This window comes from Oncorhynchus mykiss, chromosome 27 (assembly GCF_013265735.2).
Source record: "Oncorhynchus mykiss isolate Arlee chromosome 27, USDA_OmykA_1.1, whole genome shotgun sequence".
In the NCBI taxonomy this organism is placed as follows: domain Eukaryota; kingdom Metazoa; phylum Chordata; class Actinopteri; order Salmoniformes; family Salmonidae; genus Oncorhynchus; species Oncorhynchus mykiss.
In genome coordinates this window covers 28703308-28718388 of record NC_048591.1, presented here as the reverse complement: position 1 = coordinate 28718388, position 15081 = coordinate 28703308, and the positions used below count along the sequence as shown (strand labels likewise).

General features: G+C 42.9%; 1 protein-coding gene across 3 annotated transcripts; it reads right to left on the bottom strand.

Annotated features, from left to right (window-relative positions):
• Positions 1-5401: 5401 nt before the first annotated feature.
• On the bottom strand, positions 5402-13856 carry LOC110507906 (WSC domain-containing protein 1). 3 transcript variants are annotated; one of them, XM_021588324.2, is made up of 11 exons: positions 13488-13856; positions 10614-10725; positions 10124-10369; positions 9556-10016; positions 9224-9338; positions 7829-8013; positions 7495-7616; positions 7141-7315; positions 6739-6903; positions 6336-6536; positions 5402-6133 (listed from the first exon to the last, which is right to left on the bottom strand). In XM_021588324.2, the coding sequence occupies exons 4-11, from the start codon at positions 9983-9985 to the stop codon at positions 5781-5783; spliced, it is 1746 nt and encodes a 581-aa protein (XP_021443999.2). In that variant the 5' UTR covers positions 9986-10016; positions 10124-10369; positions 10614-10725; positions 13488-13856; the 3' UTR covers positions 5402-5780. The 3 variants fall into 3 exon arrangements, with proteins under 3 accessions (XP_021443999.2, XP_021444000.2, XP_021444001.2); XM_021588325.2 differs by having other exon boundaries at positions 10185-10369; XM_021588326.2 differs by lacking the exon at positions 10614-10725.
• Positions 13857-15081: the final 1225 nt, after the last annotated feature.

Here is a 15081-nt window from a genome sequence, read left to right as displayed (position 1 = left end):
AATGGTATTGTGGCAGCCATATTGCATTTTGGACTCCATTATGGATTTGGAGACAACTCTAGGGGGGCCCCCTAACATAATTGCAAGAGGCTAAACATATAAAATCCAAAGAGGAATACTAGACTGAAAAGAAATGACCGTTTTCACCATCTCAGCCCACTTGTTTAACTTAAATCCGATAAGATTACAATAGTCACAACATCAAAAAACCTGTAACTGTATATATTTTTGTCAGGCAGGATCATACAGCACTGAATTAGAGCACATCTGACTTGGCAAGTTCTCTATCAAAGATATTCTCTGGTACTTTTGTAAACTTTTTAGCCAGTAGTTCTGAAACTAGTGCCCACTAGCCAAAAGTGGTCCCTGAAGATTGCATACTACACCACGTCATTGCCAGCTGTCACTCAAATAGCGAGGGGCTAAAGCTCATTGGTCGGAACTCGAATTGCTAGTGGGCTGGCCCGCGTGGGGGAAAATGTAGGGAAAATGGCGCCACACAGCTTCCAGTAAACAATCACTTTCAAACTAGAGATTTTGTGGCTAATTGAGGTAAAACAGTAATTCTGCTCATAGATTATGCATGTATGAACCACAACCACCCACCCCCTCCAGCCAATATTTATTCTGCACTTGCCTAGTTTAAGGGGTGTTTTCCTTAGAGCTGATTACAATAGCCACAACATCAAAACACATGGGTAACTGTATGTATTTCTGTCAGGCAGGACCATACAGCACTGAATGAGATCACATTTTTAGCAATATCAGCGCTTGCAATATTGGGTTACATGAGTTTATGTGGCCCATCGCCTCTTGGCCCGTGTTCTGCACTTTTTTACACAACCATCCGTATCCTAAATGGGAGACATTAGAGATGTACAAATACAGTTGTGTTTTATCCTACCTTTGGTAGGAGTATTTCAAAAACTAAAGCCCTTTTTGAGGATTGGCCCTAGCCTAGATACAAACATCTGGCTTTTGGCATCGGGACTCGCTAAAAACACTGCACTTCGAGTGACTTTTCGTAGGCAGGTCAGGAGAGCATTTTTGCTAACCCTAACCCATTTCCTAACCTTAACATAATTCTCCTAACCTGTTACGTTAATTATCCTAACCTGCTACGAAAAAGTTGTATCATGTTTTTAGGGAAACTCTTTTGACATGACAACATATATTTGAACCTGGATAAATATAATGGAATATCTCCTATGACTAGATAAGCCTTTATTATTTCATTTGAATCCTGGGTCGTAGGCTATGGCTGTGTGTGCGGGTGTTTATGTTTGAGAGAGAGACACACAGAGAGATAGATCGAGAGCGAGAGAGAGAAAGAGAGTGAAAAAAGAGAGAGAGAGAGAGACAGCTAGACAGAGAGAGAAAGTGCTGCGAGGTGGGTCGAAAAGCAACTCCACCTTTGCTGACCCATATCCCGAATAAGCTGATGAGCCTCTTAAATGTAACACCTTGACACCTCTCTCCTGCTGCCAGAAATAGGGGAGAAAAATGACACTCAGCAGAATACACCATGCAACTAAACATACAAAATCACCACACACAAATCATACTCATAAAATGAATGTGTACACATGCTTTTCTATCGTGCAGTTCTGTCAAAAACTAGTCCATGGATACAACTAATATTTATTATTGTCATACATGGACAATATATGCCTATGGAATGGCTATAGTGTGCATTACATGTCCTGTTCGAATGCTCTATAGGTCTTACCCTGACCCAATCTGGTGGATTTTATATATAATCACTGATAAAGACAGGAGAATGTGAACTGGCGAGTTAGGTCTGATGTCCCTGGGACAGCATTTAGGTATATGTATTTATTAATGTTGAGGGAAATTGCAGGGTCAGACATAACACGTCTTAGTAACCTCTTGATTAAACTTTTGCTTATTCTTCCATAGTCACAGTAGTGGTATGGCGATGGTGAATCGACCACAGACAAGATAAGTGTGAATCGACCACAGACAAGATAACTGGAAAAAAGTATATTTTGATGGAACAATCCCATAATCCCAAAATATTATTTAATGTCCACACGATGGCGCCAAGTGTACATTAGACTGGAAAAACAATGGACTTGCACATACCAACACCAATCTCCAATCTGTATTTTAGCATTCACTTTCACCAAGTGGCACTGGATAATATTAACCTGTAGCGGTGAGTGAGTAAAATCACTGGGGAAGCCAAGCCATGTTACAACCTACACTGTATGTGTTGTGATAATTGTGTTGTTTGCTGTCAAATCATATGCCTTACAGTCGTGATATATAAGCCTATAGGCCGAGACAATAAGAAGACAGTGGCAGAATATATTCAACCACACCTTTGTTTTATGATGAAACCGAATAGCAACTTCTGTCCAGTGAAGTCCACGACACATATTGCATGTAACAGACAGTTAGTTACATGACAGTCAATCATTCAATCAAATGTATTTATAAAGCCCTTCTTACATCAGCTGATGTCACAAAATGCTGTACAGAAACCCAGCCTAAAACCCCAAACAGCAAGCAATGCAGGTGTAGAAGCACGGTGGCAAGGAAAAACTCCCTAGAAAGGCCAGAAACTAGGAAGAAACCTAGAGAGGAACCAGGCTATGAGGGGTGGCCAGTCCTCTTCTGGCTGTGCCGGGTGGAGATTATAACAGAACATGACCAAGATGTTCAAACGTTCATAGATGACCAGCAGGGTCAAATAATAATAATAATCACATTGGTTGTAGAGGGTGCAACAGGTCAGCACATCAGGAGTAAATGTCAGTTGGCTTTTCATAGCCGATCATTCAGAGTATCTCTACTGCTCCTGGTGTCTTTAGAGAGTTGAAAACAGCAGGTCTGGGACAGGTAGCACGTCCGGTGACCAGGCTAGGTTTCCATAGCTGCAGGCAGAACAGTTGAAACTGGAGCAGCAGCACGACCAGGTGGACTAGGGACAACAAGGAGTCATCAGGCCAGGTAGTTCTGAGGCATGGACCTTGGGCTCGGGTCCTCCGAGAGTGAGAGAAAAAGAAAGAAAGAAAGAAAGAAAGAAAGAAAGAAAGAAAGAAAGAAAGAAAGAGAGAGAAAAAGATAAAGAGAGAGAGAGAGAATTAGCGAGAGCATACTTAAATTCACACAGGACACTGGATAGACAGGAGAAATACTCCAGATATAACAGACTGACCCTAGCCCCCCGACACATAAACTATTGCAACATAAATACTGGAGGCTGAGACAGGAGGGGTCGGGAGACACTGTGGCCTTGAATGGCATTGGTGGTACAGCATGGTTAAGCAAGTTAATGTTTCAGACATTTTCAGACCACTAAACAACTATTGATTTAGAACCACAGAGTCACCGCAAGTCGCAAAGAAATCAGGGGATGCCTCCACTATTCCAGCACCATTTCAACTTCAACATTTAAACATCATAAAATCACCTATGCTTAGTCTAATACAGTGGCAACTGAAAGAAACCAAAAACATTTTAGTCCAATCAACATAAGCTAAATACGATGCGGCTGTCTATGGTTCTGTTTCTGTTTGTGTGCGTGGGCGTGCGTTCGTGCAAATACAAAAACATGTTGACTCACCCTACTTGTAAAGAAACACCAATGCCATCCTCCTCTCTTTCATGCTGATGAAACGGTCTTTCACTCTGTCATACAGTACACGGTTTTATTTTATGTTGTCCTAGGCTACCTGGCTAAAATGCTTGCTCACTACTGGTAGCCTAACTTCCATTCATGGGCAACATTAGCTAGTCAACATTAGCCTTCCACATCTAGCTGCATATTGTATTTCCATCCTCTCAGGCCATGGGCACAGTACAGAGAATGAAGTAAACCTACAAGTCCAAATCCCAATCTCCATCCATGGCTAATTTAGGAATAGCCACAGGAGGACAACAACACAACTAGATGCAACAATTCAAGTTGTTTCTATTAATGACGTATGTTCTCACAATTCTTTTTCACTGCCACGACCATTCACAGATCAACACTGATTGGACATTTTGTCTTTTTCGTCAAGGGAGGCCAAATTCTCGTTGGCTTCCCTTGCATTCAATGCTACGTGTGGCAACAATGTCATACTCGTTTGGACCAGACAGCATCTGATAGATGGCCTACACGTAGAGAGACAGAGGGGCACTGTTCACTCACTCTGATGCTTTCTCCTGTGAGATACATTCAGCCTCTTGCGAATTGAAGGAAAATTCTGAAAGACAGAAAGATTGTATCATTTTTTTTTGTACTTTGTTTGGGAAGCCTGGCTTTCCTTGGCGTCGATGAATACACACCACTGAAAATAACAACCTTACTTCGGCCCCCAATAGAAAAATGTGCTCAGCATATATTCCCCATTTCCCAGAATCCCACGTTAATATTTTATACCCAAGGTTTCTGCTTAAATATACCTTTTTTTTTCAAGATATACACACTTAATAATGTGTATTTGTGTAATAAGGCCTAAAAGGAATACAACATTCTGTATTTTGAACTATCACTTTAATCTTTTTTCCAAAAAACATTTAGCAAATATTTCCCATCAGTGTATCGAATGCTGTAGACAGGGAGAGACAGAGAGAGAGAGACCAAGACAGAGATAAAGAGAGAGAGAGAAAAAGAGAGAGAGAGAGAGAGAGAGAGAGAGAAAAGATACAGAGAGAGAGAGACCAAGACAGAGATAAAGAGAGAGAGAGACCAAGACAGAGATAAAGAGAGAGAGAGAAAAATAGAGAGAGAGAGAGAGAGAGAAAAGATACAGAGAGAGAGAGAGAGAAAGAAAGAGAGAGAGAGAGAGAGAGAGAGAGAGAGAGAGCGAGAGAGAGAGAGAGAGAAAGAAAGAGAGAGAGAGTACCATATTACACAATTGTAAATCCAGACACTCTGGTACATAGTGCATCGCCCACACAACCAGTGCTGCTGCGCTTATCAGCTCAGTACAGATTAGTATAGAGGACTAGAGACTTGCCCCTCTTCCCTGAGCTAAACCTGCAAGCTGGGACTGTATGTCTGGTCTTGTCCAGGGCTGCTCTCTTGAGCTGGGACAGATCATTCTGTCATGGGCCTGCTCACTCTCCCTCTCCCTCTCCTTCTCTCTGAGGATGTAGCCCTCAAAATACAACCTGACATCATTTCCCCACTTCCCTTGGCTGTAGTGTAGTTGATCCCTCAAGATAGTTTTTGAATAGTGGTATATTTTGTCTAATTCGGTTACTTGATGCTCTAATTATGCTTATGTATTAGCACCACCTTATAAACACTCCAATGTTAACTCATATTACAACAGTATCCCTTTCTGAAGACGTTGCTTGCATTAAATCATTTAAATGTCACTTTATTATGTTGTAATCCAATATATAGTTTGTATATTTTAATCACAATAACAAAATTCAAAAGTGGGTTGAACCACAGGATGTAGCCTATAGTTCTTATAGGATGTGCCGTTTATTTAGAGTTTATTTAAAACAGAGGAAACCATTTCCATTGTTTGGTACACTTATAAGTTCACCCCCAATGAGGCAATGTCCCAAAAAGCCTAACAATTCTAAAACAGAAAGACAGTTCTTTGATAAACCAGTGCTTCTGTGAGAATAGCCTCTGTGTATATGACTATGTTTCCTTTGCATGGCACGCTCCTGATATGAAACACTTTCTCTTGGGTTGGATAGGGGGTACCCATCCATCCGTGCCACCACAGCTAAAAGGCAGTGTAAACCGAGGAGGGACAGGGTAGTGGACGAGGTGGAGATCAGGGTTATCAGAGTTTAGCTGTCCATCATCTGGGCAGGTACTCCAGTGGAAGGCCTGTGTGGTTGCTGTCCCGGAGAGCCTGGTCCACCGCATGGATCAGTCCATCTATCAGTCCTCTCATGTCGGGTGTGAAGGGGTCGAAGGTGGGCTGCCGGACCCCGGAACGTTTGAAGTGTCCATCCTGGTTGCTCTCAGCACACAGCAGTCTGTCCTCGGTCACTGTGGTGTTGAGGAAGGAGGTGATGGATCGTAGCTGGGGCACCAACGTTGTCTGGAGTTCCTCAAAGTGGACCACTAGGACCCGCCGGCCGAACCGCAGCCAGTCCAGAACGTGCGACGCCCACCAGGAGGCGTAGCTGCCTACAAACTCAGGCCACTCTACAAGGGGGGAGCATATTATTGTGCAGTACTTTTCAGAAAGAACAATGTCAACTCACACAATGCAGACACACAGACCCTCCCTCCTGCAATAAAAAATTTAAAAACGGTCCCAGGAGGTCTCCTACTTTGGCTGGTGTACTATACTGTACATGACTAATACATGCCACAATCAAACCCAGATTCCAGGCTGGCTCTGTACCTTTGGTCTTCCAGTGATGATCAGAGGCGTATCCCAGATGTCCTGCACACTTCCTGTTGAACTCAGCCACGAGGGAACGGTACGGGCTCCTGATCAGCAGGATGACAGAGTCGTACATCTCTATCTCTCTCCTCCCACTCTCATGTGTTTTCACACAGATGGTCCGACCACTCTTCCAGTAATCCTTCTCGCCTTTGAAGCCTACACAACACCAAGACACAGATACACACACCATATGGGAAATATTTTGTTTTCGTCATTGGCCGTATAGGCCAAGCCAGACAGGGGGGTATGGATGATAACTTCCTTTTTTTAAATCTTGAATTTATTATGGACTGAGGCAAATAGCTGGATCTGCACAACAGGCCAAGGACAGAAGTGGCTGTACAGTATAGGAGCTGACCTCTGTTGTAAAGGGTTCCATCAAAGTAGTAGCTGCCTGTGTAGTATCCTGTGGCCAACTCTATGAGGTGTCTGACCCAGGTGTTGCCTGCTCCTGGGAAGCTGGAGAGCGCTACCAATGAACTGGACTTCTCCGGTAGGAACTTCCTCTCTGTGCATCTGGAGTCTGGGAGAAAGAAGTAATTGAACATTTTAAATCAGGATGGGAATTGTACATAGTCTGCTCAGAAACGTACTGAATTGCAGAAGACAAAGGCCAACACAATTTTAACATCTTGAGTGGAATTGTGTGGTGCAAAGTGGAGTTTGGTGTCATGCCGGAGTGGTGCTTAAAATGATTTCACAAGGTTGGCTGTATTGGATTTGAAGGAAGAATGCTTTTTTGGTTGTCTGACCGTGTTACCTTGGACAGGTGTCTGGTAGACCTGGTAGAAGCGCTGGAGGGTTGATGGTAAGGAGGCCTCAGTGGTGTTGCTCTGTGAACAGTGCTCCTCCTCAGCCGGCTCATGGAGAGTGAAGTCAGGAGTAGCGTAACCACAGAAACAGTCCGAACTCCTCAGCATAGCCAGAGGAAACTCCTAAGGCCAGGCAAATGTGGTCACACTTCAAACAAACTAAAACGTATAATGGGTATAATAATATACGTATAATAAGACATACAAAAAGTCTTCATAAGCACGTCGTAAAGGCTGAAACAATTTATTTATAAGCATCGTTATACTGTAACATCCTGACAACGGCACCCTAGGGGTCCAACCTTGTTAATGCAGGCCTCTATGCAGGACTGGGAGGTAAGGTTGGGCTGGAGCACATGGACCAGAGATGTAGAGGAGCTGTTGTCAGGCTCCCTGAAGCAGCCGCGGTAGCGCACGTTCCTGTCTGCAAACACAGAAGAGGTAGTTTGCACAGCTGCAAGTCAATACAGACCTATAACATACCTGAATATTCCCTGTAAGCAGAGCCCTAGACGTGTCTTTGTGGGTGTGTAACAGATGTGTGTTCTCCTGACAATGAATGCGATGCTTCATCAGCTTGACTCAATCTCCTGCTGTTCCCCAGCTCTCAGATTGGACCAGGTCCCTGATACTCACATCTCCTCTGGCCTGGAAGCACATCCTCCACCGTGAACACTGACAGGCGCCCAACACCTCCACAGGGGGAGCCTTTCTCCCCTTTACAGTCCAAGTTACACTCCTCATCTCTCACACGCAGGCTGGTGATGTGGTTGCCACAGTAACACTCCGACCCATACTCCAGACCAGCAAACTGGTAGCCACTGTAATAAATTGCATTCAGATAGATATGAAACTCTGGTAAAAGTTTGCATCAACTCACAAAGTATTCACAACACATTCGTAATCACTAAACAATCTGGTTCTTTGTAAAATAAACGTATTTCATATATTGACTTCCTAAAAAGTATTATTTTTCAAGAGTAATCTTTGTCTATAACTATGCTGAACCATACGTGTATCACGAGAACATACAGTATGTTAATGAATTCAACAGCAATGCAAATGCAGCACGCTCCTCAACCCTAGGGGTTAATTAGGGGAGCACTGAATGTCTCGCTCCCTTTGCTCTGCTGCACAATTAATACTGACAGAGACTGAAGCAGTCTGCCTGCCTGTTGCTCCCTAGTCCCTCACTGTAGATCTCTCCATCTCTCCAACCCCCCCTCCTCAACTCCTTCAACATCTTCCCTGGGAGACCAGAGACTACAACACTCCTCACTGCTCCTCTGCTCACACATCCTTAATTCGGAGGCTTCAATTTCTCAGCCTGGGACAAACCAGCTAGTGCTCTGCTCCTGCAACTGTAGGTCTGTGCTTACTCTCTTCCCCCCAAACTCTCTTCCATTACTAGTTAATACAAGTAAAGTATTGTGGAACTCCTCGGGTGAGTCTATGCCTATGCTATGCTAATTGTATGGTCTGCCTACCTGTGGGTGCATTCCAGATACACCGATTCTGTGCAGTTTAATCTGCAGAGATTATAGGAGGGGAATGGGGGTTATATAATTGTCACGTTCTGACCTTAGTTCCTTTGTTTTGTATTTTGTTTTAGTATGGTCAGGGCGTGAGTTGGGTGGGTTGTCTATGTTAGTTTGCCTATGATTTTCTATTTCTGTGTTTGGCCTAGTATGGTTCTCAATCTGAGGCAGCTGTCAATCGTTGTCCCTGATTGAGAACCATATTTAGGTAGCCTGTTTTCCATTGTGTTTTGTGGGTGGTTGTTTCCTGTTTAGTGTTTTTGTTTCACCTTTCAGGACTGTTTGTTTGTCGTGTTTGTTATTTTGTCTAGTGTTGCATATTTCATTAAATAATATGAACACTTACCACGCTGCACCTTGGTCCTCCTCTCCTTCCCCAGACATCAAGCGTTACAATAATGTTGATGATATGCTCCTCCTGAGATGTGAAATACTTCCTGTGTTATGAAAGATCTGATAATAGTGTGTTGAGGCAGGATGGAGAGACAATTACCTCGCTGAGCAGGTATCCTGGCACATGGTGCTGGTCATTTTGCGGAAATCAGTGGATACAGATCCTCTCAAAGCCCGCTCCTTGGAATTGTCCAGGAAGCAGCCCATGTAAGAACCTTGCCATGAGAGCAAACAAACACACATACATAAAATAGCAAATCATTAGTTACAGGTTAAGTCATTTGTCATTGTGTTACTTCATTTTGCCAACCACTTTTTCAGGTAGTGTCTCCAAAACTTGAGACAGCTAATTTATAGAATACAATAGCCCTTCAGAATCTCCATTCTCAATGGCAGAGAATCATTTTCCTCATTTCTGGGATAGGTAGGTACCTTTTTGAGGCACATTCCTCCTGGGGGTGCTCCTCTCCACATGTGACATATCCTTCTCCGTCATCAGGCTGTGGAACCAGCGCCGCCGCAGGTGTCGGATCTCCAGATTCCTCGACATGAGCCAGCGTGCTCCAGTCCTGTTGTCCAACAGGCTCCCAGGCTGGTACCCCTGTCCCCTGGACATGATCTGTGAGCTCCTGCCCCCGTAGCCTCCTACCCTCACGGGTGGCATCCCCAGGGCCCAGGGTGGTGAGGGTAAGGAGGGCAGGGAGGACAGTGGAGGGCTGGTGGCCCCTCGCTGGGTCACCACCAGGTTGGCCCGTTGGAGCAGCAGGACGCTCCCAGCCATGATGTAGGCCACACCTAGGAAGAGCAGGAACAACTGGGTCCTCCGGAGGAAACGCTGCAGTCTGTAGAGGGGCTTGGCCATCGATCCCCTCTTTATCTCAGCCTGCCGCTGGCTTCAAACATATACAGAGCTCTGGTGTAAAGCATTCTATCTCAGTAACATACTCTCTTGTCTAGTCATCTCAGCAATATGATTATTGTGGACTACAATACTTCTCACCACGAGAGGAATAGGAATCAGGAGTTGGTGGAGCCTAGTCGTTAAATGTCCTTAGATGTACCTCGACCATGATCCACTCAAGCAAGAGGTTCCGCTCCATAGCTTGTTGCTGTACGTATCTTGACTGTAATGCGAAGACACAGCCTCTTGAATCAGGATGATTCAGCCCACCTTCTCCAGAACCAATGGAAGGCAGTCTGAATGAGGTCAAGGTTCAGCTTTCTCTTCTTATCCTCAAAGATGAAACTACAGATAGGAGACACAGGAGAAATATTGTGTTACTGAGGCAGAGTGGTTATGGTTGTATATGTCTCTATTATAAAGGAGAGGAGGTGAGCCTAAGTAAGTCACCAATTCCTCCTCTACAAGTTGGCAAACTATAAGTTCCATGTCTACTTGTTTACAATACGTAGTTGACATGCATGACACGAAACCAATTGCCTGATTGGTCTCAAAACTAGATCCTTCTCTTGTCCGCGTAACCTCTCACCTTCATCTCAGACTCAGCTTTGGAATACGGCCCAGTCCTAAACAAAGGCTTGACATGTGGTGGCTTTCTTTCTCGCCAACACCAAGGGAGACCAGGGTGGACTGGAAATAAGCTTAGAGAAACATTGTTTTCATGAGTTTATAGAGTAACTAGCAGATGCAAGTTTTCCTTCACAAAAATAATAGTTTTAGTAGCGTTAGCCAGTGATGACATTACGTTTTTTTAACAAGAATGACTTATTTCCCCCACAATGCGAGATTCTCTGTCTCATCATCTAATCCATTACTTTCTGACATGAACCAACAGTGTGAGGTCAACACATTTAGCTCAGTCAGCTTTTCAACCCCCTCCCTTTCAGCAATAACATACTTGCATTTGCAGGAACCAGATTGCAATCGTCAATCTCAACTGAGCCATACAATACTTTTAAACCTTGTGTTTCATTATAGAGGTAATGCCAGTTTTCCACTGAGGTAACTCAGTTTTCCACTGAGTTGTGGGTAGCATCTTCTTTCTTGAAAATTAATAAAACATAGGAACCCTGCAGTTTAAAGCTAAACCTTTCACTAATGAATGTAGATTATTTCTCAAACAAAGCACATTTTAACCAGGACTTTGTGTATGGCATTTACAATTTAAGGCATTAATCACATGCAAAATAGGTTACTTTGAAATGGAGAATAAACTTTAAAACCAGATTCAAGAAGTATAGGAAGGCTGGCAATAAAGCACTGTCGTGACTAAGAGAGCCTTTACAGACAGATACATTTATCCTTCCAAAAACCAGCCAAATCTCTTAATAAGTTTCAGGACAAGATAAATCTCTTGCAGGGTCAGACAAATCTCTCGAATTTTCATCCAAATTCATATCCTGAAATGCCAGACAGAGCTCCCTCTTACACATTTTATTTGTTTTGCCTCAGAGGAACTGCCTTGCCCCAGGAAAGCACTGAGGCACTTCTTTAGTTGCTCTTCTTTGTTTTTCTTTTCATGTTGCTCCATACTTCCTGGAACCCACGGACTGTCTTCAAGTGCAGTACAGACGAGGTGATTATCATAAACATAGTCGAGCTCTAGAGTAATCGCCCTTTCATATGCTTTAACCTACATTCACATCTTAGACCATCTGGTACATTTTGCCAGTTTGAATTTATTTTTTTCCAATAAATAAACCTTACTGTGGCATTTCTGCAAATTATTTTATTTTTGTGACCAAATGTATATAAATGTATTTGTTTTTATAAGACAGGAGCATCAGTCCAAGAGAATCAGTTATTTGTATGTATATATTTCTGTAAATTCTGACCCAGATTTTAGGGTATGAGCCGAGACTATGCTAAGCCAAGGACAGCCTCTGCATTCGTGACCTGTGTGGAATACACTCAGCCACTCCTGAGAGTGGTCCAGGGTCGGCACTTACCAATCCTTTAAAAGCTAGCCAGCAAGGGATATATATGTAGTGCTGCATTAATATTTTGTTAGTAAATGGAACATCTTGGGTTATTTACACTTTGTTTTTTATTTCCATTTGCAGATTGATGGGCCAAGCCATAACCAAGCCACAGTCACTAAAAACCACTCAATAAATGGCTGCAAAAATTATTGCAAATGCCACATCCTGAACACTTTTTTATTGACTACTGAAATAAAATGGATCCATGTGTAAAGAATGAGTATCTGCACCAAGCTCTGCTGCAACGAGACTTGTAGTGTATTTATTGAAGAACACATGGTTATACCTGCAAGTGTGTTTAGCAGAAAGCTTTAACTGCAGTTACAGAATGTTCTGTTGTAATATTTTGCTTCATCTGTCTATAGCTGATGTTGGAAATGGTATGAATCCCCTACTGGGTCTTCTATTGAATTTGTATTGAAGATGAGTATTTTTGTAAATCTATGATCCAACATAGCACAAAGTTGTTGTTTTTTCCTTCATCCTTTATATAGCCAGTTATGGCTTTGAGGAGGACATGTTTGTCTTCTGTCTACTCCACATGTGACTGTGATCAGGTAATATGCTGGCATAATACCTGATCCTCTGACACATTCATTTCCACCTCCATTTTCCCAACCCTGACAACTAGTCTCCAACCATTCTCCCTTGCAACCTTCCACCATTCCCCTTTTCCTACCATGGCCCCAGCTGCTGAACCCAAATGCCCAGGAGGCTGTAGCTTGTGATCCACCCTGGAACACAAATCAGCTCACACAAACAGCCCACTGAATACCCCATTCAATACTAGATTGGATGGAGAGGGGTGGTGTGTGTGTGTGTGTGTGTGTGTGTGTGTGTGTGTGTGTGTGTGTGTGTGTGTGTGTGTGTGTGTACAAGAGGGGGGGGGGGGGGTCTTTCTCTTGGTCTTTGTGGAAAGAAAACAGAGGGAGACATTCTCCACTGAGGGCTATGTAATGATCTGCTGTGTCTTGGGCATCAACCTAGCACCAATAAGGACTCACACTTCGATGTTGTATCATATTTAAATTGGTTTTGAATTGAGACTATGTGGTAGAGCCCTTTCTAAATGCCATTATAAGTTGGGGAAAAGTGGGAAAGATTTGCCAAAAAATCATAGGTTAAATTTCAACTGATCAAAAACAATCTACTATCTATAATTCCACTTGTTTGCATCATGTAGATTTTCGCATGGCCTCGATGCATTATTTATGCATCACATCAATTTACAATAACCTACAACTACCCTTTTAAATCCCCAAAGTCACATTTGAGGCTATGTTTTCAATTGCCGTTCGGTAGTCTAAAAAGTTCACGGGTTAGACCATGCACAAATGACTTATTAACACGTTAGAACATCAACATATAATAATTCCTAAATCAATACAGCTCCACAATTACAAACATACTATAGGTCTTACCATAACGCCAGTATCTCGATAGTAGGCTAGGCTAAAACAAACGAACGAAAAACGAATCATTAACAAAAGCTACATATGTTAAACAAATTCTGCACATCCTTCATAAATGGCATCCGAGTGTTCAGTCCTTCAGTGTTTCTGAGTCGAATTGGCGCTCATCATTGTATGTGGCGATGTTTATGTCTCTTCGTCGGCCTCATCTCATTCTTTTTATTTTCACATGTAATGCCTTCTAACGCGAAGTCATTATAAAAACATTAATCCCAATATGTTAATCCTCGCCATGTCGCCTCGGTCACACACACAGCAGAGCAGCATCACGTTTGTCTCTATTCGCGCACAGACCCAACTGTTTAACCGGACAGAGATAGGGATACAGCGCGCATGCTCTTCAAGGATACTCCTCACAGCTCACTGCGGGTTCGATGTGCACTGTGCACGTTTTCCACATTGTCTGCCTAATACAGCGTAATCCTTCATTCTATTACATTGGATAATATTTACATTATTTGTAAGAATCATATAAAATATAAAAAAAACAAGTATATTTACTTTCTGTCATCACATTCATTGTGATATCAATTAGGCTCCATCATGGAACATTGTCATTCATTTGTTTAAATACTGTGATTCTAGATAGGTGCCCCTGGTTTTACAGACACCTATTATTAATGTCTGTGAAATATCGGTGAAAATAGAGATTGTCTTCTGATCTTTTTTTGCTGTAGGCTGGAAGCTTCCGATGGCAAGGGAATATGTGTGGCTTGAATTTGAAATATGAGACTCCAACAGCTGCATCGGTGTTATGACATCGATGGATCAATGAGATCAGCGCTAGCCTAAAATTACAAACGGAGTGGAAGGGGTGCAGCTGTGGATGCTACATTGTCAGTTTGTAGTGCTAGTCTATTAGGCTAGGTTCAGGCCAATTCTGATATTTTTTCTCACTAATTGGTCTATTGGCCAATCAGATCAGCTCTGAAAAAGATTGGATGTGATTGGTCAAAATACCAATTAGTGGGAAACATATCAGAATTGGGCTGCCTGTGTAAATACAGCCTGACTGACCTGTTAATGAGAATGGTTAGGACATAGGAGACGGAAGACTTTCTGCTGGCTTCGCTTGTTTACCTGAAAAACAGAGGAGAAAAAAATACAATTATTTTTCTCTCTCTCTACACACACACACACACACACACACACACACACACACACACACACACACACACACACACACACACACACACACACACACACACACACACACACACACACACACACACACACACACACACCAGATGATTGTTTAACTGAATTCTACAGTGGGCTTGGTGCTAATCAATAGGCTTGGTTTTACTGTTGATGGAGAATATAGTGACTGGAGAAGGAACAGGTCTTAGCGCAATTAGAAATGGATAGTCATAGTACTGATCAGATAGAGCATCACACTGCAGCTCTGGCCATTGCTCCGTCTCCCCTGCTAGATGGAACTAGTTCATCCCTGTGTGGTTGGGTCGTAATGAACACACTGATTACTTTTCCTAATTAGAAACAGACACACGGAAAGGGTCTCTGTATAGAACAGCAGGTGAAG